The 27,039-nt window shown below is 37.7% G+C and overlaps 2 protein-coding genes across 16 annotated transcripts in view; one reads left to right on the top strand and one right to left on the bottom strand.

The window, feature by feature from the left end:
* LOC110013423 (uncharacterized) overlaps positions 1 to 27,039 on the top strand; it is a 401,209-nt gene that overhangs the window by 178,136 nt on the left and 196,034 nt on the right. For 7 of the 13 annotated variants that reach the window (XM_078934513.1, XM_078934502.1, XM_023965573.2 and 4 more), the window contains 2 exons: positions 4,967 to 5,230; positions 6,600 to 6,863. In XM_078934513.1, the coding sequence (XP_078790639.1) occupies positions 4,967 to 5,230; positions 6,600 to 6,863 (528 nt within the window). Of the gene's footprint in view, positions 1 to 4,326; positions 4,474 to 4,545; positions 4,610 to 4,966; positions 5,231 to 6,599; positions 6,864 to 18,409; positions 22,776 to 27,039 lie in introns of those variants that run through there. The other 6 variants (XM_078934507.1, XM_023965585.2, XM_078934517.1 and 3 more) reach the window with 5 other exon arrangements.
* Positions 1 to 27,039, bottom strand: part of LOC105356154 (uncharacterized) — a 183,621-nt gene that overhangs the window by 20,391 nt on the left and 136,191 nt on the right. The window lies entirely within an intron of this gene.

The following is a 27,039-nucleotide window of genomic DNA, read 5'->3' as shown; positions in this document are numbered from 1 at the left end:
CTGATCTATAAGCTTTTGTCTCTTTCAATTGTTTTTTTTTAAACACAGGATATCCACCTTTTTTCTGTCCATAAGTCAGACTTGACTTGAATCCCTTCTGTCTTCTATCTGTAAAGACAAACTCCTCCTTTCCTTTTTTTCACTAACAGTACTCCAATTTCTACCAGCCTCTTTCTTGTTTTACTTGGGGGTCCCATGTAAAATTAGGCTCAGCATTGAAAGCGAAAAAGTCTGAGTTCAAACCATAAACTGAAGACTGAAAGTCAGGAGTGAAAGACACAGAAAAGCAAATGTTGAAAACATAAAACAGCATCTGTTACTACCAATGAGTTCTATCCATTTAGTTATATCACTAGAGAGGACATCATGTGATTTCTCATGGGAGGAGAGCACCGCCATCTTGGTGAGGTCAAGTCACTGCTGCAGTGCATGCATGTGAACACATTTTTTGTAAAATGCCACTTCATTCTGCGGGTTTCAACTGCCAAAATCACAGAAATGAGTCCACGAAGGAGAAAGGCATAACATTTGAAAGGTAAATATTATACTTTTTTCTTTTTATGCTGCAGGGGCTTCATTAATAAAACATGTTGACATGCATGATGCTGCAGGGCTATTATCAACATGTAGGGATGATGTACATATAATTTACTTTTAACATATATGTACATTTTATTTTGTTAAACCTATATACAGTATTTTAGGATTAAGATACTCTAGTAATAGAGATTTATTCATTTCTGACTCAGTGACTGAACTTTTCTTGCAGGTTTCCAATGGATTCAGACTTGTGGAAAAAGTGGGCCTTAGCTATCAAAGAGCTAACCCAGATGGATCACTGTGGTTACCAACTAGCAATACAGTCTGGCTATGTACAAAACATTTTGTGGAAACAGATTTTGAAAAGACTGGCCAGACTGTTCGCTTGAAACCCGACACCAAACCATCTGTGTTACACAAATTGATCACTCACATGAATCAGTAGAGTAATTCTTATTTATTTTTTTTCCTTCTTTTTTTAAGGGTAAATCTGTTGTTAACTTTTGGACTTTTTGTTGACTTGTTGATTTATTCTTATCATTTATTATTCTTATTGAATTACTATTGATTTTGTATTATTATTTATTATTGATTCATTATTATTATTATTATTATTGTTGACTTATGTATATATTGTTATTATTATTATAATTGATTTATTGTTGGGCTTTTTTAAATAATTTAAATTACATGTTAAAGTGGTCTAAACCTTCTACATGTTTAAAAATTGTTTTTAAAAATTCTTTGAAATATTTTTCTTTTGTAAGAAGTCCTGCAACTATGCATTTTTCATTAAAGTTTGAGCTTTTAAGGCTGACTGTTTCTCTTATTTAAAAACAACAAATGATGTATATACAGTGAGGTCAATAAGTATTTGATCACCCTGTGATTTAGCAAGTTCTCCCACTTAGAAAACATGAAGGGGTCTAAAATTTTTATCATAGATGCATTTCCACAGTGAGAGACAGAATCTGAAGAAACATTCAGAAATCATGTTCTACGATTTTTTTAAAACAGTTTATTTGTATATTACTGTGACAAATAAGTATTTGATCACTTGAGTTAAACAACTTTAATATTTAATACAGAAGCCTTTGTTAACAATTCCAGAGGTCAAACGGTTCCTGTAGTTCTTCACTAGGTTTCTACTCACTGCAGCAGGGATTTTGGCCCACTCCTCCATACAGATCTTCTCTAGATCTGTCAGGGTTCGGGGCTGTCACTGAGCAAGACAGAGTTTCAGCTCCTTCCAAAGATTCTCTATTGGACTTAGGTCTGGAGACTGGCCAGGCCACTCCAGAACCTTGACATGCTTCTTAGGGAGCCACTCCTTAGTTTTCTTTGCTGTGTGCTTTGCTGTGGGCTTTGTCATGCTGAAAGACCCAGCCACGACCCACCTTCAACGCTCTGACTGAGGTAAGGAGGTTTTTGCCCAATATCTCACAATACAGAGCCCCATTCATCCTCTTCTTAATACAGTGCAGTCGTCCTGTCCCCTGTGCCGAAAAACACCCCAGAGCATGATGCTTCCACCCCGTGCTTCACTGTAGGTATGGTGTTCTTGGGATGATGCTCCTCCTTCTTCCTCCTCCAAATACACAGAATGGAGTTAAGACCAAAAAGTTTTATTTTGGTCTCATCTGACCACAAGACTTTCTCCCATGACTCCTCTGGATCATCAAGATGGTCATTGGCAAACTTCAGACGGGCCTTGACATGGGCTGACTTCAGCAGGGGAACCTTCCATGCGATACATGATTTTAAACCATGGCGTTTTAATGTATTACTTATAGTAGCCTTGGAAACGTTGGTCCCAGCTCTCTTCAGGTCATTGACCAGCTCCTCCCGTGTAGTCCTGGGCTGATTCTTCACCTTCCTTACCATCATCGATACCCACGAGGTGAGATCTTGCGAGGGGCCCCAGACCGCGGGACATTGACAGTCATCATTAGCCTCTTCCATTTTTGATGACAATTGCTCCAACAGTTGTTCTTTTCTCACCAAGCTGCTTGGCAATTGCCCCGTAGCCACTTCCAGCTTTGTGAAGGTCTACAATTTTGTCTCTTGTGTCTTTTGACAGCTCTTTAGTTTTGACCATGTTGGTAGTTAGACTTCTGACTGATTGTGGGGTGCACAGGTGCCTTTATGCAAGCTAACCACCTCAAACAGGTGCCACTAATTTAGAATCATGAACAGAGTGGAGTTGGACTATTTAAAAGCAGAACAGCAGGTCTTTACTGGTCGGAAATCTATCTGATAATCAAGTGATCAAATACTTATTTGTCACAGTAATACAGTGATCCCTCGCTATAACGCGGTTTACTTTTCACGGTTTCGCTACTTCACGGATTTGCATCGGGCATTGTGTTCTGCATTCTGATTGGCTAAAAAGTCACTCCACTTCTTTACCTGTGCGTCAATAACGTTGCAGTTTAATATGTACACGTAGGTAAAACAGCTTGCCAAATTTACAACAGATACGTGCAAATCATCTTGCAATTTCGAGTTTCTCTAAAACCCATGGAAAAAAGGAGCGACAACAACAACTGCCAATCACTGTGTTCTTCTCCCGAACAAACACAGCTGCACCGCGGGCTTCAAAGGGAGAAAACACTGCAGAGCAGAGTCAGGATGCAGCGGCTCAAGAGCAGTGAAATACACCTGAGTCACTATTTGTATGACCGTACTTTGTATTTTTTAAATAATAATAATCATTAATAATCATTTTAAATTTTCTCCAGTTTAATCCAATTACTCTCGGGTTGCGGTGGGCGGGGCTAATCTCCGCAATTTGAAGCCTTCTGTTCACATTGATGGTTAAAATTATTATTTGACAGTACAGTACAGAAGTTATTTGTTGAAAAACCTTTTCTAAAGTACTTTTATTTGTGAAACAAATGCTTGAGCCTGTAAAACGGTTTGTTCTTTCTTTTCAATGTATAATAGAGAATTTAATTGTATAATAATTGTTAAAAAAAAGGTTTCTACTTCACGGATTTTGCCTATCACGGGTTCTTTTTGGAACGTAACCCCCGCGAAAAACAAGGGTTTACTGTATACAAATAAATTGTTTAAAAAAAAATCGTACAACGTGATTTCTGAATGTTTCTTCAGATTCTGTCTTTTACTGTGGAAATGCACCTATGATGAAAATCTTAGACCCCCTCCATGTTTTTTAAGTGGGAGAACTAGCTAAATAAATAAAATAAAAATAAATAATTGTATAAAAGCTACTTAGATGCCACCAAAGGCTATAGAAATCATTGGATGGCGTCGCGCTCCGCTACCTTCGACCAGGCTTCCCAAGCGGGCGTGTCTCCTCTAGCGATATAACTCATTGGTTACTACATTTTCTACACACGTACAAACTAAAGGAGGAGGGTTTGGGGAAGAGAAGGAGGGAGTTAAGAATGTGTGCCCTGTCTAGGCTACCCCACTTGGGTGGGACACAGCCTGGGTAAATAGATATAGACTTAGACATTTTTTTTCACTGGGTAACAGTTTCAGGTTTAGAGGTTTTGTTGTTGTCATTCCAAGTTTAAAATATAAATTTTTCTACAAATGTCAGTTTTTCTTTCACTTTTACAATGAATACTTTCAAGTTCAAATCTGGTATTATACGTTAGTTTTTTAAATTTACAATCTGAATTTTTATTGACTTCAAGCTGATTCTAATTAGACCCAATACAGCTACCATATAACTAGACTTTTCATGTTATAACAGTCAATTTTGAAATGGTTATAATATTTTTACTCTTCTCTTAATGACTTTGTTCTTTATGCAAGGAGTACATGATGAATGACAGCTCTGACCAGGAGGGAGCCTCCAGTTTGGACCAAGCAGAACCAGAACCTCCACAATTCAAAGAGGAACCAGAGGAACTGTGCATTAATCAGGAGGAAGAGTCGCTCTGGCTGAATCAGGATGCTGATGTAAATGCAGAATTATAGTCTAAATGTGAAGAGAATTTCAGAGATTGTAAAAGGATTATGTTTCATTTCAAGGAACTGTCACATTATCAGTACTGCCTGGGGATCAGAAATGCTGAGACAGACTTACACAAAACAGGTATGTGAAGTATCACTTATCAGATAAGTTTCTGTTTTTTTGTTTCATTCTAAAGTGATGACATTCTAAAATGTAATTAAAATAGGGTTGAAACATAACTTTTTTTACTTCACTCTTTCACTGTTCCATTATGCTTATGTTTATGTATTATTAATTGTCGTAAATTGTTAACTAATGCATTTTGTGTCTTTGTCTACAACAGCTACAATGCAAATGAGTTGACTTTGTTTAGTTTATGTTCTTTGTAACTTAAAATTGTGATCTATTTAATATAATTTTTGTTGGTGAAGCAGTAAACTCCGCTAGGATGCATCTCTCTTTTTTTAATGCTTATCTTTCTGTGTCTTCTACCCCCAGATGTTCAACAGCAGCATCTGTGTGAGGATAAGAATAAATGGCACCTCCATAAACGGGAGAGACATTCCAGTCTGGACCAAGCAGAACCAGAACCTCTACAGATTAAAGAAGAACCAGAGGAACTCTGCAGTAACCAGGAGGGAGAGCAGCTGCTCCTGAATCAGGAGACTGATGTGAAGATGGAGTTCAAGTCTGATTTGTTGGATCATCAGCATCACCAGATGAAGATCACCATGATTCCTGTCATAAAGCTGGAAAGAATAGGTACGTAAACTGTAACTGTTCTGACAAAGAATGGTTTTATTCCTAAGAAACAAAGTAAAGGAGGAGAAAAGTCCCTGTTTTCTGCTGCTGTCAGTGACTCTGTACTCCCCAGCCTGAGCAGCTCCTCTGTGAGTGTGGAGGAGTTTCCTAATCTTATAAATTTGACATGCTTGAGCATCTTGAACTGGATTACTGCATTAACCAGTATGTCTATGGATCTTAGTGTTTTACCTTTTTTATTCAGTTGTCTCTGATCAATTACATTAGAATAAGGCTAGAAAGCTGCAGTTATTCATTAAACTAAATGAAAAGAATTATGGTAAGTATGTAAAGAAATATCTATATAACGATTTTCGTTCCAAAACTCACCTATGGTCATGAGCTCTGGGTCATGACCGAAAGAACGAGGTCCCGAATACAAGCGGCTGAAATGAGCTTCCTCCGTAGGGTGGCTGGGCGCTCCCTTAGAGAAAGGGTGAGAAGCTCGGTCACCCGCGGAGAGCTCGGAGTAGAACCGCTTCTCCTCCACATCGAAAGGAGCCAGTTGAGGTGGCTCGCGCATCTAGTCCGGATGCCTCCTGGACACCTCCCTGGAGAGGTGTTCCGGGCATGTCCCACTGGGAGGAGGCCCCGGGGAAGACCCGGGACACGCTGGAGAGACTATGTCTCTCGGCTTGCCTGGGAACGCCTCAGGGTCCCCCCCCTAGAGGAGCTGGAAGAAGTGGCTGGGGCGAGGGAAGTCTGGGCATCTCTGCTTAGACTGCTGCCCCCGCGACCCGGTCCCGGATAAGTGGAGGAAGATGGATGGATGGATAGATGGATGGATGTAAACAAATAAAGTAAAATAATTTAGGTGGTATTATATAGGATGATAACGTGCAAGGAGAGACGTTTGGTTAAGGAGTTTGCCAAAACAGGTATGTGAAGTATAACTTATCAGATAAGTTTTTTGTTTTTATGTTTTTTTTCATTCTGAAGTGATAAGGAAAATGAATGAATTGGGTTAAAGCACATCTGTGTTTATGAGTATCTGTAGGAGCAATTGTTAGTCTAAAAGAACACACAGTATTCCTCAAATGTAATTAAAATAGGGTTAAAACATCACTTTTTTCACTTAACGTCACTCTTTCACTTTTCTATTATGCTTATGTTTATGTGTTATTAATTGTCTTAAATTTGTTAAATAATGCATTTTGTGTCTTTGTATACAACAGCTACAATTAAAATGAGTTGGCTTTGTTTCATTTACGTTCTTAGTAACTTAAAATTGTGATCTATTTAATATCATTTTTGTTGGTGAAGCAGTAAACTCCGTTAGGATGCATCTCTCTTTTTTAAAGCATTATCTTTCTGTGGCTTCTACCCCCAGATGTTCAACAGCAACATCTGTGTGAGGATGAGAATGAATGGCACCTCCATAAACGGGAGAGACATTCCAGTCTGGACCAAGCAGAACCAGACCCTCTACAGATTAAAGAAGAACCAGAGGAACTCTGCAGTAACCAGGAGGGAGAGCAGCTGCTCCTGAATCAGGAGACTGATGTGAAGATGGAGTTCAAGTCTGATTTGTTGGATCATCAGCATCACCAGATAAAGATCACCATGATTCCTGTCATAAAGCTGGAAAGAATAGGTACGTAAACTGTAACTGTTCTAAGAATGTTTTTTATTCCTAAGAAACAAAGTAAAGGAGGAGAAAAGTCGCTGTTTTCGGCTGCTGTCAGTGACTCTGTACTCCCCAGCCTGAGCAGCTCCTCTGTGAGTGTGGAGGAGTTTCCTAATCTTATAAATTTGACATGCTTGAGCATCTTGAACTGGTTTACTGCATTAACCACTATGTCTATGGATCTTAGTGTTTTACCTTTTTGATTCAGTCGTATCTGATCAATTACATTAGAATAAGGCTAGAAAAAGCTGCAGTTATTCATTAAACTAAATTAAAGGAATTATGGTAACTATTTAAAAAAATAAAAGTAAACATAATTTAGGTGGTATTATATAGGATGATAACGTGCAAGGAGAGACGGTCAGTTGAGGGGTTTGCCCTTCTTATACCCTGTTAGAATGCAGCTGCCTTTATAGTGACTGATGGAAGATAAAAATGACCACATCTCCTCAATACTTGCTGCTCTTCACAGGCTTCTTGTTCATTTTAGGATCCAGTTGACGGTTTATTCATATCTTTTAGAACTCTGAATGGTTTGGTTCCATTGTATTTATTAAAGGTTTATTAAAGAGTTGCTGGTCAATTTTTTAAAGACCTTGACTCAGGGTTGTGCCGATGGACGATACCATCGTCTATTGTGATGGGTCAGTGACATCACGACCGAGAGACACCATCGTGTTGGCACGCCCTATGGAAGCGATTATGTAGCATAAATAAAAAGCAAAGTCAAAACCAGAAATGCTTTTTCATTTTCAAAATGAAGCTGCATTTTTTGAGTCAAAATTAAAAAGAAAAAGCAATACTTCAAAATGCTTTATCATTTTATACTTCAACACAGCTTTTTCTGTCACTTAATTAAAATGATAAATAAAATGGTATTTGACATTTCATTTTCAAAAAGGTCCCTGGTAAATGTGTAGCATAATTCATTTAGAAATGTCTAATTTGACAATTAAAATGGATTAATAGAAATGCTTTTTAATTTTCAAAATGTAGCTGCATTTTTTGACTCAAAATTAAAAAGAAAAAGCAATATTTCAAAATGCTTTTTCATTTTATACCTAAAACTGCTTATTCTGTGTCATAATTAAAACGAAAATGCAAAGAGGGGATTGCATTTGCATTTTAACATCCACCCCGCGCACCTTGTCGCAATATTCATTTAGAAAAAGCATTAGCAGAGGGGAGGCGGGGCGATGACGTCACTGCTTTCTCCGTGTGTCCGGCTGCTGACTGACGCACACACACGCACCATGAGCAGACTGTGTTAGCGGCAGAGAAGAGGGTTTTGTGATGGTTGTGAACTTCTCATGAGTTTCCACAGCTTCTCATGACTAAGTAGCTGCATGTCCGCCTTCTGCGGTCCTCCTCCGGACGCACCGCGGACCAAGGTTATTATAGTTAACGAAAACGAACGAAAAAACTAAAACTAGAACTGAAAAAACATTTTCGTTAACTGAAATAAAAATAAAAACGAGAGTTTTAAAAAAAACGAAAACTAACTAAAACTGTTTGTTGTGTGTATAAAACGAACTGAAACTAACTAATATTAACCCCAAAAAATACTTCGTTTTCGTCTTTGTTAATACATAAGTCTTTTGGGTTGAAATAAAGTCTATTTACTTCACGCTGCTAGTTTTACTGTGTATCTGAACCTTACGGCATCACGTTGTCTGTGACGTCACATGATGTCTGTCAGACACTGCCGGCTAGCGGGTTCATAGACATTTACATGAGCGTGCTGGCTGCATTAAAAGTTGGGAGAAAGCGGGAGAGTCCTATTTGGGACTTTTTTGAATATAACAGCGTCGAAAACTAAAGTAAGTGCCTTGTAGTCGAAGCAGGAGACAACATTTGTGGAACGCTCCTCAAAGGGAAAAACCCTACGAATCTAAAAGTACATTTAAAAAGCGCACACAACAACACAAATCAACAGTACCTAGACAAGCTAGCCTGTCGCCCGCCCTCCCCCGAAAAAGAAGCCAGAGCAGATAACGTAATGCTGTTATCGGCTGTAGTATTTTAATTTAAGGATGGTTGTCCTTGTGTCCTCTGAATAATAAGTTTTTCAAAATGTATCTTTGATTGAGTTTTTATCATACAATACTTATTCTGGGGATTTTGAATCATGCACCTGACAAATATCCTAATTTACAAAAAAAAAAAAAAAAAAGAAGAAACTAGAACTAACACTAAAACTATTAAAAACTAAACTAAAACGAAGCAATTTCAAAAAATAAAAACTAGTAAAGCAGCCTCTAAAAACTAATAAAAACTAAATAAATTTAAAAACAAAAATTCAAAACGAAATAAAAACTAAAACTAATAAAAAATCCGAAACTATTATAACCTTGCTGCGGACAAGCTTTGTTCTTCGGACCGCCAGCTGCCTTCGCACAGCGGAGCGCGAAGCTCCTGACGATCGCTGAAGGCGGAAATGCTGCGGCGATCTGAGAAACCATCATATGAATTTGTGTTTCCAGTGGTGTCCAGAACAAAATAAAGACTGATGTAATTCCCAGATATTTACACATTTATCTGCAGCTTCGCGGTGAATTTGCTCTTTGATGACAGCTGGAGCTCCATCAACAGACAGCAGATTACTCGATGCTAAACGTTGCTGGTTGGACCAAAAACACTAACTAACCACAAAAACAGCGCGAAGCTGCAGGATACTATCTTCATAATGTGCTTTTATTACAGTTATGATAATATTTTACGGCCTGCTCTGCTCGATCATATGTTTTTAAATCTGTGCGGTCAGACGACGCTAAAGTTGGCTTACGATTCACAGCTTTTGATTCACGAGCTTGTCCGCGGTGCGTCAGGAGGAGGACCGCAGAAGGCGGACATGCTGCTATGTAGTCATGAGAAGCTGTGGAAACTCATCAGAAGTTCACAACCATCACAAAACCCTCTTCTCTGCCGCTAACACACTCTGCTCCTGGTGCGTGTGTGTGCGTCAGTCAGCAGCCGGACACACAGAGAAAGCAGTGACGTCATCGCCCCGCCTCCCCTCTGCTAATGCTTTTTCGAAATGAATATTGCGACAAGGTGCGCGGGGTGGATGTTAAAATGCAAATGCAATCCCCTCTTTGCATTTTCGATTTAATTATGACACAGAATAAGCGGTTTTAGGTATAAAATGAAAAAGCATTTTAAAGTATTGCTTTTTCTTTTTAATTTTGAGTCAAAAAATGCAGCTACATTTTGAAAATTAAAAAGCATTTCTGTTAATCCATTTTAATTGTCAAATTAGACATTTCTAAATGAATTTTGGTACACATTTACCATGGACCTTTTTTAAAATGAAATGTCAAATACCATTTTATTTATCATTTTAATTAAGTGATAGAAAAAGCTGGGTTGAGGAAGGAAATGAAAAAGCATTTTGAAGTATTGCTTTTTCTTTTTAATTTTGACTCAAAAAATGCAGCTTCATTTTGAAAATTAAAAAGCATTTCTGGTTTTGACTTTGCTTTTTATTTATGCTACATAATTGCTTCCATACGCCCCCACCACGTTGCGAGTAGACACCATAAGCCACGGTTACATGTGCAAAATATCTTGATCGGATCAATGGTCGGATTAGAATCCAACCGTGTACATGGGCCCAGAAAAATGTTTTCAGAATACAACAAACGTTCACATGGGTCACACTTTCGGTCGGAATAAATCATTCGGACATGCGCAGTAGGGTTTGAAAATACCGGAAGAGGATATGAGTTCCGCCGAGCGGCTATATACATTGACATGTCAGCTAGGTAACATACGAGACGATCTTCTAAACATGCTTTTATTAATGTTACGGTTATTATAAAGCGTCCGCCCATCGTTTTATTTTTAATCCGTGTGGTCAGTGCTTTTTCTGTTGAAAAACAGAGCCGGAAAGAAGGCAGGATTAGGAGTATGATAACATGGGCTAACAACATTAGCTTTGGGTGGTGCTGCAATCTGCATCCTGGCTGCACGTAAACATGTGGGAATAACATCAGCCTTTATTTAGTGGGGACACGACTGGAAACACAAATCCATGTGATTGTTTGAACGGTGTGGCATTTCTGCTTTGAAGCTCACACCGCCCCAAAGCTGCTGTGTGTGCTGACGATCCAAGCTCTGCTTAGATACACACTTTTCGACCCGGTTCTGACCTCGGTAGCTCGTTCACCTAGAGCTTCGGGACGGATCGCAGTCCTAAATCTCCCACACATACCACTCATGTAAGAAAGCGCCCCCCCCCCCCCCCCCCCCACCTCAAACACAGAGCTGTAAGTCCGCGCTTTACCCCTTTTTGTCTTCATCTGACTGCATTTCTCAAGCTTGATTGACATGTAGATGTCAGTTCCGTAGATCCTGGTTGTGGGGATTAAAGAGTCAATATCTTGCTCGCTGTTACTTTGATGTCATCAGTGTTGAGAAGGTAACTGACATTCTTTGTTTATATTGAGTGGTCCAGTTTAGTATTCTGAACATCTTCATTATAAAATAGACCCATTGCGCCATTAAGCAATCATGAACGATGTACTCGAGAAATGTGTGGATGTCTTGGAAAACTGCAAGATGAACAATGTGATTATGATAGGATCACAGATTAAATTCTGGTCAAAGGCTAGTGCAGCTAATGCTAACAGTATGCCCAATCCCAGTGAGCTGGTTGGCAACTCTGTGGAGAACTTTCTCAGTTCCAAAAGGGATTTCCTAACATAAAACCAAGACAACCACCTAGTTCCCAAGAGAAAGGAGTCTGAAGAACCAGCGATTAAGGTTCATTAATCGAAAACACAAACTTGCTCTGATGAAAAAAGGAAATAAACTTAACCCTCGTATTATCCTCAAATATTACTCAGATATTCAACACTGACGGGATAAGGAAGGAGCAGGTTTCCTGGCAGGGCATGATGTCAATTGATGAAAAGAACCACAAACGAGGTTCATCGTGAGATGGTGTTCAGATCTGTGTGCCGATGCCCCACTGTGGCGCAAAACAGCAAAAACTGGAGATGGCTGAATCTAAAAAAAAAAGTATTTTTCCATCAGGAAAAAATTAATTCATAGATTTTCAGCTCTGTTGAACCATTAATGTTTTTTTTCGTCCATAAATTCAGATGACTTTGACCTGCATCTTTACCAGCTGGTTTAGCGCGCTTCAGGCTGTCTGTCTGCGCGCGGACACACACACACTTTTAACCAACAGGATTAGTGAAAATATATTTAAGAATTAAGTTGCACATTACACAAAAGAGGAATGCATGAAAAGATGGGGCTGGAGGAGGGACAAATACGTGTTTTTTTTACTTGCGGGACGGGTGACAATACAAAATCAATGTATCTCCATTACTGTGCGGGAATAAATTCTCTGATTTTTGCGGGTGCGGGCGGGAGTGTAACGCATACGTTGCAGGAGCGGGCGGGATTGGTCAGAAATTGCGCGGGCGGGAGCATGATGAAGAAAATAGTCCTGCGCAGGGCTCTAGTCTTAACCCTATTGGTTTTGGTGATTTATGACCTTTGCTGTAGTGCCACCATCAGGTTAAACTTATAGTTTTAGAGTTTGTGGATATCGGACAGTTTTCATCCAAACCATTTCTAATTTGGGGAGCACATTCATGACTCACACAGAATAAAGCATATTGGCTGATGTCAGTGACCCCCTTTCCTTTTATGAACATAATTTTTTACTTGTTTTTATCTCCTTTTTTGTGACATATTTTTGGTTAGTCACTGTAAAGTCTCACTTACCCTTCCTCTGTTGTCATCCGGGCTTGGGACCGGCCGTGGCAGAGTTAAAGTTTTTTGCCCCTTTTTAAAAAAAAAAGTTTTTATGTGAAACACAAAATCATAATGACAATATAATTCAGATAATCAGAACATGGAACAGTTCTTTATGCCCAGAGTAGAGCTTTTAGTCTGCTGTACACAGGATGTTCAGAGAGTTTGTGCATATTTCTTGCTAAGAGTGTCCCACCAGACACACAGTCAGCATGTTGAAGATAAAGTCATTATTTGAGCTCTTCATTTGAGAGATGAGATGAGATAAAACTCTATTTATCCCACGATGGGGAAATCCTGTTGTCTGCGGCAACAGCAAAGTGACGTTCAGCAAATTAAAGTGACCTTTAAGTGTTACAGTTCAACATTATAATATAAATATAACATATATAACTGTCAATAAAAAAATATTTTACTTGAGATAATTTTAGAGGGGAGCCATGTGTGGGTGCAAAGACTTAGATGTGATCAACTCACAGGCCTACATTTGCTTCCTCATTTTGGCAGGATTTCACACCACACACGAGAAATATCAAAGTTCTGGTGGGAAAAGTTGTTTTCCCCACCCCACTGTTATGTACCAACTCAAAAGTATCAAGTCTGCACCTGCAGGTGTTGTGATGTTAGGTCACACACAAAGACAGACACGTTTTACAAAGATAAAACAGCCTGGGGTCAAATTAACCCCCAAGGAACACCAATGTTTGCCATATGTGCTTAGCACATTGAAAAAATTATCATCATGATAATTTTATGCTTAATCATTTGTCCCCGTCAAATTAGGAAAATTATGAAATCTGAAGTAAAAATAAAAAGGTTAACTATTATTTATTTTTTAATGACAAACATTTGATTGGGGTCAAATTGACCGCAAGGATAATAGGAGGGGTAATTTTATGAACAACTATCTGACCAAGAGGAATGTAGAAATTGCCAGAAAAGTCAGACATTTGAAGAAGTATAAAAATCCAGAACACCTGGGTGAGAAACTGTAAAAATATACATCAAACTAAACGGACCACCAGAGCTGGCCACGGTCATGGTAATCAACCACATGAAAGACTTCAAGAAGTGCTTGGTCACAGAAGACTAAGCAAAAAAAAAAAAGTTATATAAAACATTAAATTGAGATTTTAAGAAAATTGCAATGGCCCACCGCACCCAACTTAACGAAAGCAATATGTACAAACGGCAGAAAACTCAGAGAAAATTCTTCTTTTATTTAATCAAATGCAAAACAAATGTAACCCCCCATTTCTGGGATGAATTATAAATAAATGAACACTCTTGGAATCAAAGTTAAGTATAAAAAAATGTTTCTCACTCGCTTTTGGACTTGTGTTGTTTGTATAATCTTGTATTTTCTTGTTTTATATAATTTTCTCTTGTTTTATGTAATTTTTGTCTTGTTTTTGTCTTATTTTGTTATTCTACACTTGTTTTCACTTGTTCAAAATAAAAATGTTACTTAATTAAAGTCCCAGCTGTGTTTTAAGTCACCCTTTGTAGTCTATACTAAAACGAGACAAACATTCACTTTGAGAGTAGCGCCTTTTTTCAAAGGATTAACAATACAGCTCATATCTGGGGTCTAAGGTTTTAAATAAATTAATAAACCCTGTCTTCTCCACGGAAAAGACGATGAAGCAGCAGGAGTCGTGGTCAGAATACTATTTTTTAAATCACCCGTAACAAAAAATTTGAATTAATTCATTCAATCGATTTATTGCCCAGGCCTACATCAGAGATCTAACCTAATTCTAAAAAGTCAGCTATGACCATGACTTGCAACAGAGAGTTCTGACCTGCAGACAACTTGATCTCATCTTACTCACTTATACTTACATCTTCCAGAAGGACAAGGGCCCTGTTAAACATGGTCTGCAAGTAATACAACCTAGAGAACTTCAAAAAGTCAATTAAGCCAGAAGGAAAAAATGTACAGTTGAAACCAGAAGTTAACATACACCATATAAAAACACACATATGCTTTTTCTCTCACTGTCAGACATGAAATAAAAGTCAACTTTTTCTGTTTTAGGTCAATTACAATTAATACAATTATTTCTATTTGCTAAATATCTGGATAATGAGACTAAGGTTCTTTTAAAACATGTTTTTATGACTTGTATCAAAGTCAACATTAAAACTGTGTTTCTGAGTATTTGGAAATTGTGGTGAATCAAGAGCAGATGAAATACTGTTGTTTGAAAAAGCTTATACTTGTTACATAAAAACTACAATCAGTACAATCACAAGCTCATTGTGCCACTCCATTCTGATATCTCCACTTGTATACAAATAAATCCAATGTACGTCTTTGTTTCTCTAGTCTGAGCTGGAATCTGGATCAAAACTGTACGGCTGGATGGCTTCGATATGGGTCACCATTTTTGTTGAACCATTAATATTAGGTTGGGGTTATGACGGGCTGTAAGCTAAGTGTAAATAAAGGGATGATGTGAAATGAACAATGGCTTAGTCCCTGCCCAGAAACTATGTCCTAGAAAACAACAAAGGTTATTTTTTTATTTATTTTCCCCCTAAAAATGGCATAATCATAATTAAATGACTACTGAGAACACTTTTACAATTGATAGACGTGATTGGAGTGGGACTTTATGGATTTGATAAATGACCTGAACTTGGACTGGTAAAGTATAAATAACTCCCATTAGAATCGTATTATGATACCCATGTGAAAAAAAACTATTGAAAAAATAAAATGGTTATGTACTGCAGCAGTCCCCAACCTTTATTGCGCCATGGACTGGTTTGATATCTGGCAAAGTTCTCACGGACCAGGATACTATATGTGGCGGACACACTGCAGCAACTAGGGTTGTGCCGATGGCCGATACCACCGTCCATTGGCGATGGCTGACTGGCATCATGATGGAGAGACACCATTGTGATGCCACGCCCCCACCACACTGCGAGTCGACACCATAAGCCGCGGTTTCATGTGCAAAATATTTTGATCACATGGTCAGAGTCGATTTCAACTGTGTACATGTGCCCAGAATAACTTTTTCCGATTATAATAAACGTTCACATGGGTCATGTTTTCGGTCTGATAGAATCATTCGCACATGCGCAGTAATGTTTGAAATACCGGGTAAAATGTTTAGGGACATAAGGGACATCGCCCAACCCTAGCAGCAACGCTGCAATAAAGGCAGAGACCCGTGATAAGACCTATGCTGCGCTTTTATTTTGACACGTAAAACATTGTACATCGCACAGGTGACATTATCCTCTCCCCTTCCCACACTCATGGTGCTAAAAAGAAGTAAACACAACAGGAAGAAATAACTAAGGGTGAAACAACATACAGTAACTGCCAGATGAAAAGACCCGTAGGCAAAAAGAAACACCCGTGCTCAACCCTATTTTGACCAAAGGAGGCAAAGGGGACTGATTTAGTTCCCTGTGATGCCAGCAGACCAAACTTGCACCTGACCGACACTACAATACAACAAAATAACATGACTTGCATGAAAACTGTGGTAATTTCTGAACATAACAATAAACACGAATTATGACATGAGCAACGTCCTCTCTGCCCGCAACACTCCCTGGTCGCTATTATTATAACATTTAAACATGCCTTCAAAATAAGTGCATGGAAAATCCAACTCACCAAAATGCTGAATGGTTCGAGGGAATCTCCCGTTGGGATAAATCTGTATTTTAAGTAGGACTCCCGATACTTACAAATGTAGATTTCTTCTTTCGGAAGTGGAAGGCTCCTCTTCTGTCTCCTGGCTGTGCCTTTTCCACTTGGCAGAGAAACTTTCCAAAGATGTTTGTTTTTTATTCATTTTGCTAGTTCCTGGGTTTTATTTTAGCATTATCCTATCATGTGACTGAGATGAGTGAATTGGCCCGCGTCAAGAGTGACATAGAGGGATATAACAGAGAATCTGGCAATTTTTCAAAATAAAACATCTTTCAGATTCCGAAATAAATAAAACGGAAGTCATGTAAGTTATTTTATTTTTTCTGTGCGGCCCGCTACCAAATGACCCATGGACTGGTACCAGTCCGCTGCCCGGGGCTGGGGACCACTGATGTACAAATATGTCTTTTTGTGATTAAGAGTACATTTACGTGTATATTCTTTTACTTTTGATTTTTTAATCATCCAAAGTTTGCTATATTTTTTTATAGATATATCAACTATTTATCTAAATATTTAGCTTTTGTTTGTTTTCTTGAGTCATTTTTGATCACTGTAACCTGCTTTATATTCTTCCATCTCTATTTCTCTGCCTTGCAGATGGGTACAGATACACCTCTTCCTCCTTCAGTTGAGACAAACTGTTACAAATCCCCATACATCCTTTGTTTGACCTTTTCCACCTCTGTAGTCTGCTGTTGTTTGTCCTCTCAGTGTTAAGTTCTTAGCTGCACTTTTCCTGGTTAAACTCTGACAATGTTCCAAAAGGCAGCTGTATGACAGTTTGTTTTTTGTTTTTAAAGAAAATCCTGACAGTCCTCTATTTAAGTCTTACTGGCTTTCTTTAGCTGTCCACATCAGATCCAAACTCTTGACAGTCATTTACAGAGTGGTGGACTCCACCAGCTTCTCTGCACCTCTGTACTAGAGCCCTGCGCGGGACTATTTTATTCATCCCGCCCGCGCCCGCTGAATTTTTGACCAATCCCGCCCGCTCCTGCAACGTATGCGTTACACTCCCGCCCGCTCCCGCAATATGTATGTCCACTCCCGCCCGCACCCGCAAAACTCAGAGAATTTAGTCCCGCACAGTAATAGAGATGCATTGATTTTGTATCGCCCCCCTCCCGCAGGAAAAAAACACGTATTTTTATTGATATTATTAAAGAGATTCATGTCCTCCTCCAGCCTCAAATTTTGATGCATTCCTCTTGTGTAATGTGCAACTTAAATATTAAATATATTTTCACAAATCCTGTTCGGTTAAAAGTGTGCGTGTGTGCGCGCGCAGACAGACGGCCTGAAGCGCGCTCAGAGGAGTAAGAGGCTGGGCGGGGCGCACCCCCAACATCAGGTTACATGACAGAGGCCATTGGGCGTCTCTACCTGGTGCCTTCACTGAGCTTCAGTACATAAGAAACCAACAGCTGCACAGCCTAACGTAGTCCGCTAATATATATTCATGAGATATTCATGCCAGCACTGATCCCGCGGGGTTTATTTTTTGCCGCCCGCTCCCGCCCGCAGCACAATCCAAACCGCCCAATCCCGCGAGATTTGGGATCCCAATGCAGCCCTCTACTCTGTACCCCTAAACACATCACGCTCCGCAAATGAGCCACGCCTGGTTGTTCCTGCACAACATTGTCTGAAGCTAAGCTTTTTAGCTCTGATAACACAGAGACGGACTGATTACACCCAGCAGCTTCATTTACAATCTTTAAGAAACTACTTTTACAAGGATCAAGAACAAAATGGCCAAGTGAACAGCATTGGCCATAAATGAAAGAGGTTATCGTGTAAATGTTGGAGTTCATTTAGATGAGAAACGTTTTATGGGACAACAGTCTGGTTCTTCTTTATAGGAGCTGCTCTTTCTTTTCCATGTGACTGTTTGTGTTAATTATGTTAGAGCATCTGTTATGAAACAAAGCTGTGGAAAATAGGAATAAATGCTGTGATTATAAAATTACATACATTGATGTTTTATGTTGTAAAGGAAATAAGGTCATATTATCTAATGTTTCAGATGTTTTTTCCTCTTGAATCTTTGTTCCTGCAGACCTCTCAGAGAAAAACATCTGTAAGGTGGAGACTGATGATGAGCAGTTTCTCTGGAAACGGGAGAGGAGCTCCAGCCTGGATGAAGAGAAACCAGAGCTTCCACTGATAAAGGAGGAGTGGGAGGAGATCTGCATCGGTGAGGAAGGAGAGGAGCTGGAACTGAAGCAGGAGACTGTTGATTTTATGGTGACTGAGGATGATCAGGAAAAGATGGACTCCAAACCAGAACTAAATGGCAAACTCCACATGAGGACTCACACAGGTGAAATGCCATATTCTTGTAAAGTCTGTAAGAAGGTTTTCGTTTCCTTGAGAAATTTGACCCATCACATGAGAATTCACACAGGTGAAAGGCCTTTCACTTGTGATGTATGTGGAAAAGGTTTCACTATAGGTAGTGACTTGAAAATCCACATGAGAATTCACACAGGTGAAAGGCCTTTTTCCTGTGACACTTGTAACAAAGGTTTCGTCAGTTCAGGTGCATTGACCGGTCACATGAGAACTCACACAGGCGAAAAGCCTTATTCTTGTGAAGTTTGTCAAAAATGTTTTGCTCAAAATTATTCCTTAAATGTTCACATGAGAATTCACACAGGTGAGAGGCCTTATTCCTGTGACATTTGTAAGAAAGCCTTCATCTATGCAAATAGTTTGACCTATCACATGAGAACTCACACAAGTGAAAGGCATTTTACCTGTGAAATATGTCAAAAGGATTTCATGCAAAATAGAGACTTAAAAGCCCACATGGGGACTCACACAGATGAAAGGCCTTATTCTTGTAAAGTCTGTGAAAAACAGTTTACCCATAAGTCTAACTTAAATGTCCACATGAGAATTCACACGGGTGACACTCCTTTCACTTGTGAAGTATGTGGAAAATTTTTTTCTCAAAGGTCTAAATTAAAAGCCCACATAAGAAGTCACACAGGTGAGAAGCTTTTTTCATGTGATATTTGTAAGAAAGTCTTCGTCTCCTTAAGAAATTTGACCTATCATATGAAAACTCACACAGGTGAAAGGCCTTATTCTTGTAAAATCTGTCTAAAACGTTTTACTCAAAAGTCTTCCTTAAATGTTCACATGAGAATTCACACAGGTGAGAGGCCTTTCACTTGTGAAGTATGTGGAAAAAGTTTCACTACAGGTAGGGACTTAAAGGCCCACATGAGGACTCACACAGGTGAAAAGCCTTATTCTTGTAAAGTATGTGAAAAACATTTTACTCAAAAGTATTCCTTAAAGGTTCATATGAGAATTCACACGGGCGAGAGGCTTTTCACTTGTGAAGTATGTAGAAAATGTTTCACCACAGGTAGTGAATTAAAAGCCCACATAGGAACTCACACAGCTGAGGAGCTTTTTCCGTGTAAAATTTGTAAGAAAGTTTTTGCCTCCTTGAGAAATTTGACCTGTCATGTGAGAACTCACACAAGTTTAAGGCCTTTTACTTGTCAACTATGTCAAAAGGGTTTCATGCAAAGTAGAGACTTAAAGATCCACATGAGAATTCACACAGGTGAAAGGCCTTATTCTTGTGAAGTCTGTGAAAAACAGTTTTCTTATAAGTCTTCCTTAAATATCCACATGGGAACTCACACGGGTGAGAGGCCTTTCACTTGTGAAGTATGTGGAAAAAACTTTTCTCAAAGGTCTAAATTAAAAGCCCACATAAGAACTCACACAGCTGAGAACCCTTTTTTGTGTGATATTTGTAAGAAAGTCTTCGTCTCCTTAAGGAATTTGACCTATCACATGAAAACTCACACAGGCGAGAGGCCTTATTCTTGTAAAGTTTGTCAAAAATGTTTTATTCAACCTTCTCACTTAAATATTCACATGAGAACTCACACAGGTGAGAGGCCTTATTCCTGTGACATTTGTAAGAAATCCTTCATCTATGCAAATAGATTGACCTGTCACATGAGGACTCACACAGGTGAAAGGCCTTATGCTTGTGAGGTCTGTGAAAAACAGTTTTCTTATAAGTCTTCCTTTAATGTCCACATGAGAATTCACACGGGTGAGAGGCCTTTCACTTGTGAAGTATGTGGAAAAAGTTTCACTAGAGGTAGTGACTTAAAAGCCCACATAGGAACTCACACCACTGAGAAGCTTTTTCCGTGTAAAATGTGTAAGAAAGTTTTTGCCTCCTTTAGAAATTTGACCTGTCATATGAGAACTCACACAGGTTTAAGGCATTTTACCTGTGAACTATGTCAAAAGGGTTTCATGGACAGCAGAGCCTTAAATGTCCACATGAGAATACACACAGGTGAAAAGCCGTATTGTAAAGTTTGTGAAAAGAAATTTGCTCATAATTCTTCCTTAAATGTTCACATGAGAATTCACACAGGTGAAAGGCCTTTCACTTGTGAAGTATGTGGGAAAAGTTTCACTACAGGTAGTGACTTAAAAGTCCACATAAGAACTCACACAGCTGGGAAGATCTTTCCGTGTGACATTTGTAAGAAAGTTTTTGTCTCCTTGAGAAATTTGACGTGTCACATGAGAACTCACACAGGTTAAAGGTCTCATTCTTGTAAGGTTTTTTTCAAGAATGTTTTACACGTAGTCGGATCTGGTATCAGACCGTGGAACAAGTGAACAAAACAATGAAGCTCAGAGAAGAGAGTCTGTCTGCGTTCGGCGGCTGTTTGCACTTCATCTCCCATGATGCACTGGGTTAAAGTGACAGGGTCTCAGCGCACAATGAGTGTTTATTGTTAAACGTCTTGAAACCACGACAAACACACAACAGTTTTTAAATCTTCTAACTTAGCTTTTATGACATCTTTTGGAAAAAAAACAGTTGCTACTTCCACCGTTTTCTATGGAAGCGATTGTGTAGCATAAATAAAAATAAAAGTCAAAACCAGAAATGCTTTTTCATTTTCAAAATGAAGCTGCATTTTTTGTCTCAAAATTAAAATGAAAAAGCAATCCACCAAAATGCTATTTCATTTCCTTCCTCAAACCTGATTATTCTGTCACTTAATTAAAATTAAAATTAAAATGGTATTTGACATTTCATTTTCAAGATGTTCTCTGGTAAATGTGTTGCATAATTCATTTAGAAATGTCTAATTTGACAATTAATATGGATTAATAGAAATGCTTTTTAATTTTCAAAATAAAGCTGCATGAAATGACTCAAAATTAAAATGAAAAAGTAATACTTCAGAAAGCTGTTTTCATTTTATACTTCAACACAGCTTTTTATGTCACTTAATTAAAATGATAAAGGAAAATGGTATTTGACATTTTGTTTTAAAAAAGGTCCCTGGTAAATGTGTAGCAAAATTTTAATTTTAATTCATTTTAATTCAAAAATCAAAAAAATGCAGCTTCATTTTGAAAATGAAAAAGCATTTCTGTTTTGACTTTTCTTTTTATTTATGCTACACAATCGTTTCCATAGTTTTCGCCACAATTATCACAAAAATGCATGTGAGATTGCGGAGGGGCTGTAAATCAATGCAGACTATGAGATTTTCTGTCTTATCTTTTTAATTTTTGAATGCTGGTGTGCCGCAGGATTTTTGTCAAGGTTAAAGTGTGCCGTGGCTTAAAAAAGGTTGATAAACACTGATCTAGACCCCACAATACAGGTCGCTAAACCTTTTTTCTTCAATGATTTGATATCTTCACCGGTGTCCATGGAGAAAATGAAATCCTCTTCACCTTAATCCACCTTTTTCATGGTAGGAATAACACGTCAATGTAAGGGTAGGGTCATCTGGACCCCATAAGATGGCACAAGAGTTAGCTGACTACATGAACACTCACACGGGTAAAAGGTGTCATTCTCTTCCTTAACTTCCCATAATAGAACACATGATGGAATCGCACCATTGGGAAGATTTTATGTTGTAAATTATGTAAATTCTTTGATCAAAGTTTTGTTTTTTACCACAAATGCGACAGTTCACACATCCAAGAATACATATTTTTATTTAAAAAGAAGAGTAAAAAATATTGAAACGGCACCAATTTTTTGTTAAATAAATTAAAAAGATTACAATGCAGTAGATACTAGGGATGGGACTCCCACATGGAGTTTTTTAGTAATAGATTACCTTTGCATACAATTGTGAGATTCTGCAGTAGAGTATGATGTTTGTCTGAAGGTGCAAAAAGCATTTGCCTTTCTTCTCTGCATGAAATGTTTAAAAATATGTAAATAAACATAGCTGTAGTTAACTGCTAATAAAGATTTAAAAATGTACCTTAAATGTGTTAAAATTTGACTGGAATAAATGTATAACTTTTATTATTGAAACAAATATTCATTATGGTCTTTTGTTGAGAGAGTTTTCAAGTTTAATTGCAGATATCCAAATAAAGCACACTGATCCCAAGCATTGCTTTTTGTATTCTTTTAATTTGTTAATTTGTCAAAACCTTTTGAGCATTTGTTAAATCAGAACCGTCTATTAATGGTCTAAGGATTCATTTTTACAAGGATTTGTAGGGATGGCCCGTTTGACACGGACGCTTCGGTGTGTGTTTCACCTTCATGAAACTGAGTGTTTCGGCACAATGTTTCGTGGCGTGTGTCAACTAGTGCAGATCACGTGATTGATGACGTATGAAGTGCCAAATGTATTGTTTGGTCGAACCACGGTTCAGATGTCACTTGTGTTCGAACAGTTGGGCTCGCTATTCTCTAGAAATACAAGATGAATCCCGAACGTTTCCCGATGAGTTGTATTGTTTCCCCTGTATTGGAATCAACGTCAGTTCATTGCACTTTACCATGGCTCCTGGGAAAAAACGTACTGTGGTTCAGGATAGTTTCAACTCGATTTCTCCAAATAAAACACTACATCATGAATGTTGTCTAAAATAAATTACTTCAATCTTCAATGGCACAGTGCAACAGCATCAGAAGAGATAGCTCAGTTGAAAAGTCAATAAGGATGGCATCCAGAGGTGCTCAGTACAAGACCAGCATTATACAACTTATTTTTATATGTGCTTTGCATTTATTTTCTTCATGTCATGTGTGTTTTGCTGTGTGAAGCACTTCTCACAGAAAACATCACGTCTTGTATTTCGTTGTTTTTTTCAAATCATCATTAACATTGTTTTGTTTTACTATTTTTCTTCAACATTCTATGGAAGCGATGATGTAGCATAAATAAAAAGCAAAGTCAAAACCAGAAATAGTTTTTCATTTTCAAAATGAAGCTGCATTTTTTGACTCAAAATTAAAAAGAAAAAGCAATACTTCAAAATGCTTTATCATTTTATACTTCAACACAGCTTTTTCTGTCACTTAATCGTCGGGAGCTTCGTGCTCCGCTGTGCGAAGGTAGCTGGCGGTCCGAAGAAAAAAAGCTTGTCCGTGGTGCGTCCGGAGGAGGACCGCAGAAGGCGGACATGCTGCTATATAGTCCTGAGAAGCTGTGGAAACTCATCAGAAGTTCACAACCATCACAAAACCCTCTTCTCTGCCGCTAACACACTCTGCTCCTGGTGCATGTGTGTGCGTCAGTCAGCAGCCGGACACGCAGAGAAAGCAGTGACGTCATCGCCCCGCCTCCCCTCTGCTAATGCTTTTTCTAAATGAATTTTGTGACAAGGTGCGCGGGGTGGATGTTAAAATGCAATGCAATCCCCTCTTTGCATTTTCATTTTAATTATGACACAGAATAAGCGGTTTTAGGTATAAAATGAAAAAGCATTTTGAAATATTGCTTTTTCTTTTTAATTTTGAGTCAAAAAATGCAGCTACATTTTGAAAATTAAAAAGCATTTCTGTTAATCCATTTTAATTGTCAAATTAGACATTTCTAAATGAATTATGCTACACATTTACCATGGACCTTTTTGAAAATGAAATGTCAAATACCATTTTCTTTATCATTTTAATTAAGTGACAGAAAAAGCTGTGTTGAAGTATAAAATGATTAAGCATTTTGAAGTATTGCTTTTTCTTTTTAATTTTGAGTCAAAAAATGCAGCTACATTTTGAAAATTAAAAAGCATTTCTGTTAATCCATTTTAATTGTCAAATTAGACATTTCTAAATGAATTATGCTACACATTTACCATGGACCTTTTTGAAAATGAAATGTCAAATACCATTTTCTTTATCATTTTAATTAAGTGACAGAAAAAGCTGTGTTGAAGTATAAAATGATTAAGCATTTTGAAGTATTGCTTTTTCTTTTTAATTTTGAGTCAAAAAATGCAGCTTCATTTTGAAAATTAAAAAGCATTTCAATTAATCCATTTTGAATGTCAAATTAGACATTTCTAAATGAATTATGCTACACATTTACCAGAGAACGTCTTGAAAATGAAATGTCAAATACCATTTTCATTTTAATTTTAATTAAGTGACAGAATAAGCTGTGTTGAGGAAGGAAATGAAAAAGCATTTTGGTGGATTGCTTTTTCATTATATTTTTGAGTCAAAAAATACTTTTTCATTTTTAAAATGAAAAAGCATTTCTGGTTTTGACTTTGCTTTTTATTTATGCTACATAATCGCTTCCATACCCTGCGACAGACTGGCGACCAGTCCAGGGTATCCCTTGCCTACGCCCAAGTGGCCGGGATAGGCTCCGGCAGCCCCGTGACCCCGAAAGGGAATAAACGGTTAAGAAAATGAATGAATGAATGAATGAATCGCTTCCATAAAAAAGCCTGTGGTTCTCCAGAAAAACATAAACATACATCACATGTAGCTTTTCCCCTAAAGTTTTGTTCACAAAGGTGTTTACTTTTAGATGCACTTTGAGTTCATGTATTTTATCCCTGCTAATTTTTTTAAAAGCAGTTTATTTGTTAAATAACTTACTGGAAAGTTCATAGCTACCCGATTTTTTTTTCTGGGAGAATTATATTTTTGTTTACACCACATTTGCACTAAATGGTGTCATTTATTTTTAACAAAAACTCTATAATTTGTTCACAGAACTAATATCTGATTAACATCTATTTTTTAAAAATAAGCAATGGCTATGGTTCTGTTTTTCAAAAATTAATAACAATGTGCCTAGCAGCTACTTGACTTATTCGTTTTTTATCCTGTTTACAGCTATTTTGTACAAAATAATGGCACTGCTGTTCATTTTCACAATTGTTTAAACCGAATTTTACAGATATTTTTTAGAATCAAAATTGTCATTGTTTGTCAAAGACAGAGTATTACTGATTTCAGCAATGTTAGTCAAAAGTCTGTTTTTCATTAAACCAGATAGGACACAAGTTGTTCATTATTATTGTTTAAAAACTAAAAAGTAAATGGGAAAATATTTTCCAAAAAACATTTTTTCAAATTTTTCTTTCTTAAAGTTGATATATCGTGAGTTGTTAGAGACGATATATATCGATTATCACATTATCGCCATATCGTAAAAGTATCGTTATAGTGAGCAATGTATCACAAATTGCATCGTATGATGAGGTACCCAGTGATTCCCAGCCCTAATATCTAGTGTACTTCAATATGTTCAGTTCCAGCCATGGATGCAATGAAACCCAAAAATCGGCTCTTATTTTGGAACAAAATGGGCGCCAAACAGTAGGTTGTGTTGCAATCCCATAATGATTACAAACTTATGTTGAAGACCAAAGCCTTGTGAGCATTTCAATGTTTGAACGGTGTCTCTAGCTAAAAGTATGTTGAAGTTATAATGGTTGAAAGAAACAAAGGTTTTAAAGGTGTAGCCAATGGAAAAAAAAATAATGGAAAATCCTGGAAAATCTCAAAAACTTCAAGGATTTGAAGGATTAAAAGTCAGTTGAATGGTTAAAAAATTTGAAATGTCCGAGCGGGGTCTTGAACCGGCGACCTCATGCACCAAGACTTCCCTATGTATTAATTTTCAATGGCGCAAAATTCCTTGAAAATCCTGAAATATCTTGAAAAGTTGAAGGATTTGAAAAAACAAAAGTCATAGCAGGAATAAGCTGAAAGAGCTGAACATTTTAATAGTTGAATGGTTAAAATAGGTCAAAATAGTAGAAGGAGTTAAGTGCCGAAAAACGCCGGAAGATGAGTGTAATAAAGAGAAACAGGAAAACAAAGGGTTGAATGCTTTACAGCATTAAACTAAATTAATTTCTTTGCAGCATTGCAACAATTATACTTTTTCCATTGCTCACTGTGTTTCTGTTGAGTCGGAATTGCAAATGGAAAACTTTCTTCAAATTTTAAATGTGCTCACATTTATATGTTCATATAAAATTTTACTTTTCGATCATCAATCGGCAGCAAATTTCAGACTCAAGTTTGCTCTTACAGACACGTGCATTCAGACGAACTTTGACCTGCTTCTCCTGCTTTACCACGTTGCTCCCAGTGACCTGGTTGGTGTTTCTACCAAAACATGAAAACCGTTCTCCAGCCTTGAAGAGACAAACTTATTTTTGCATGAAGGTTTTTCCTCCCTGTCTTATTCTATTTTATTTTTTATTTTGAAGTTAGATTCCCCGTTTAGACTGAAGTTTGAAGAGAAACAGAATTTCAAATTTCCATGTATGTGAAAACATCATAGAGATTGACAATAAAGTTTACTTTGACTATTAAGTAAAGGTCTTTAAAATAGTACCAAAAGATTCAAAACCAGAAAGAGTTGGAGCAACTCTGATGTGGATGAGGTAACATTG

Source organism: Oryzias latipes, chromosome 17 (assembly GCF_053564925.1).
Source record: "Oryzias latipes strain Hd-rR chromosome 17, Olatipes_Hd-rR_3.1".
Lineage (NCBI taxonomy): Eukaryota > Metazoa > Chordata > Actinopteri > Beloniformes > Adrianichthyidae > Oryzias > Oryzias latipes.
The sequence above is the reverse complement of the archived record's forward strand: the minus strand, read 5'-3'. Positions and strand labels throughout refer to the sequence as shown.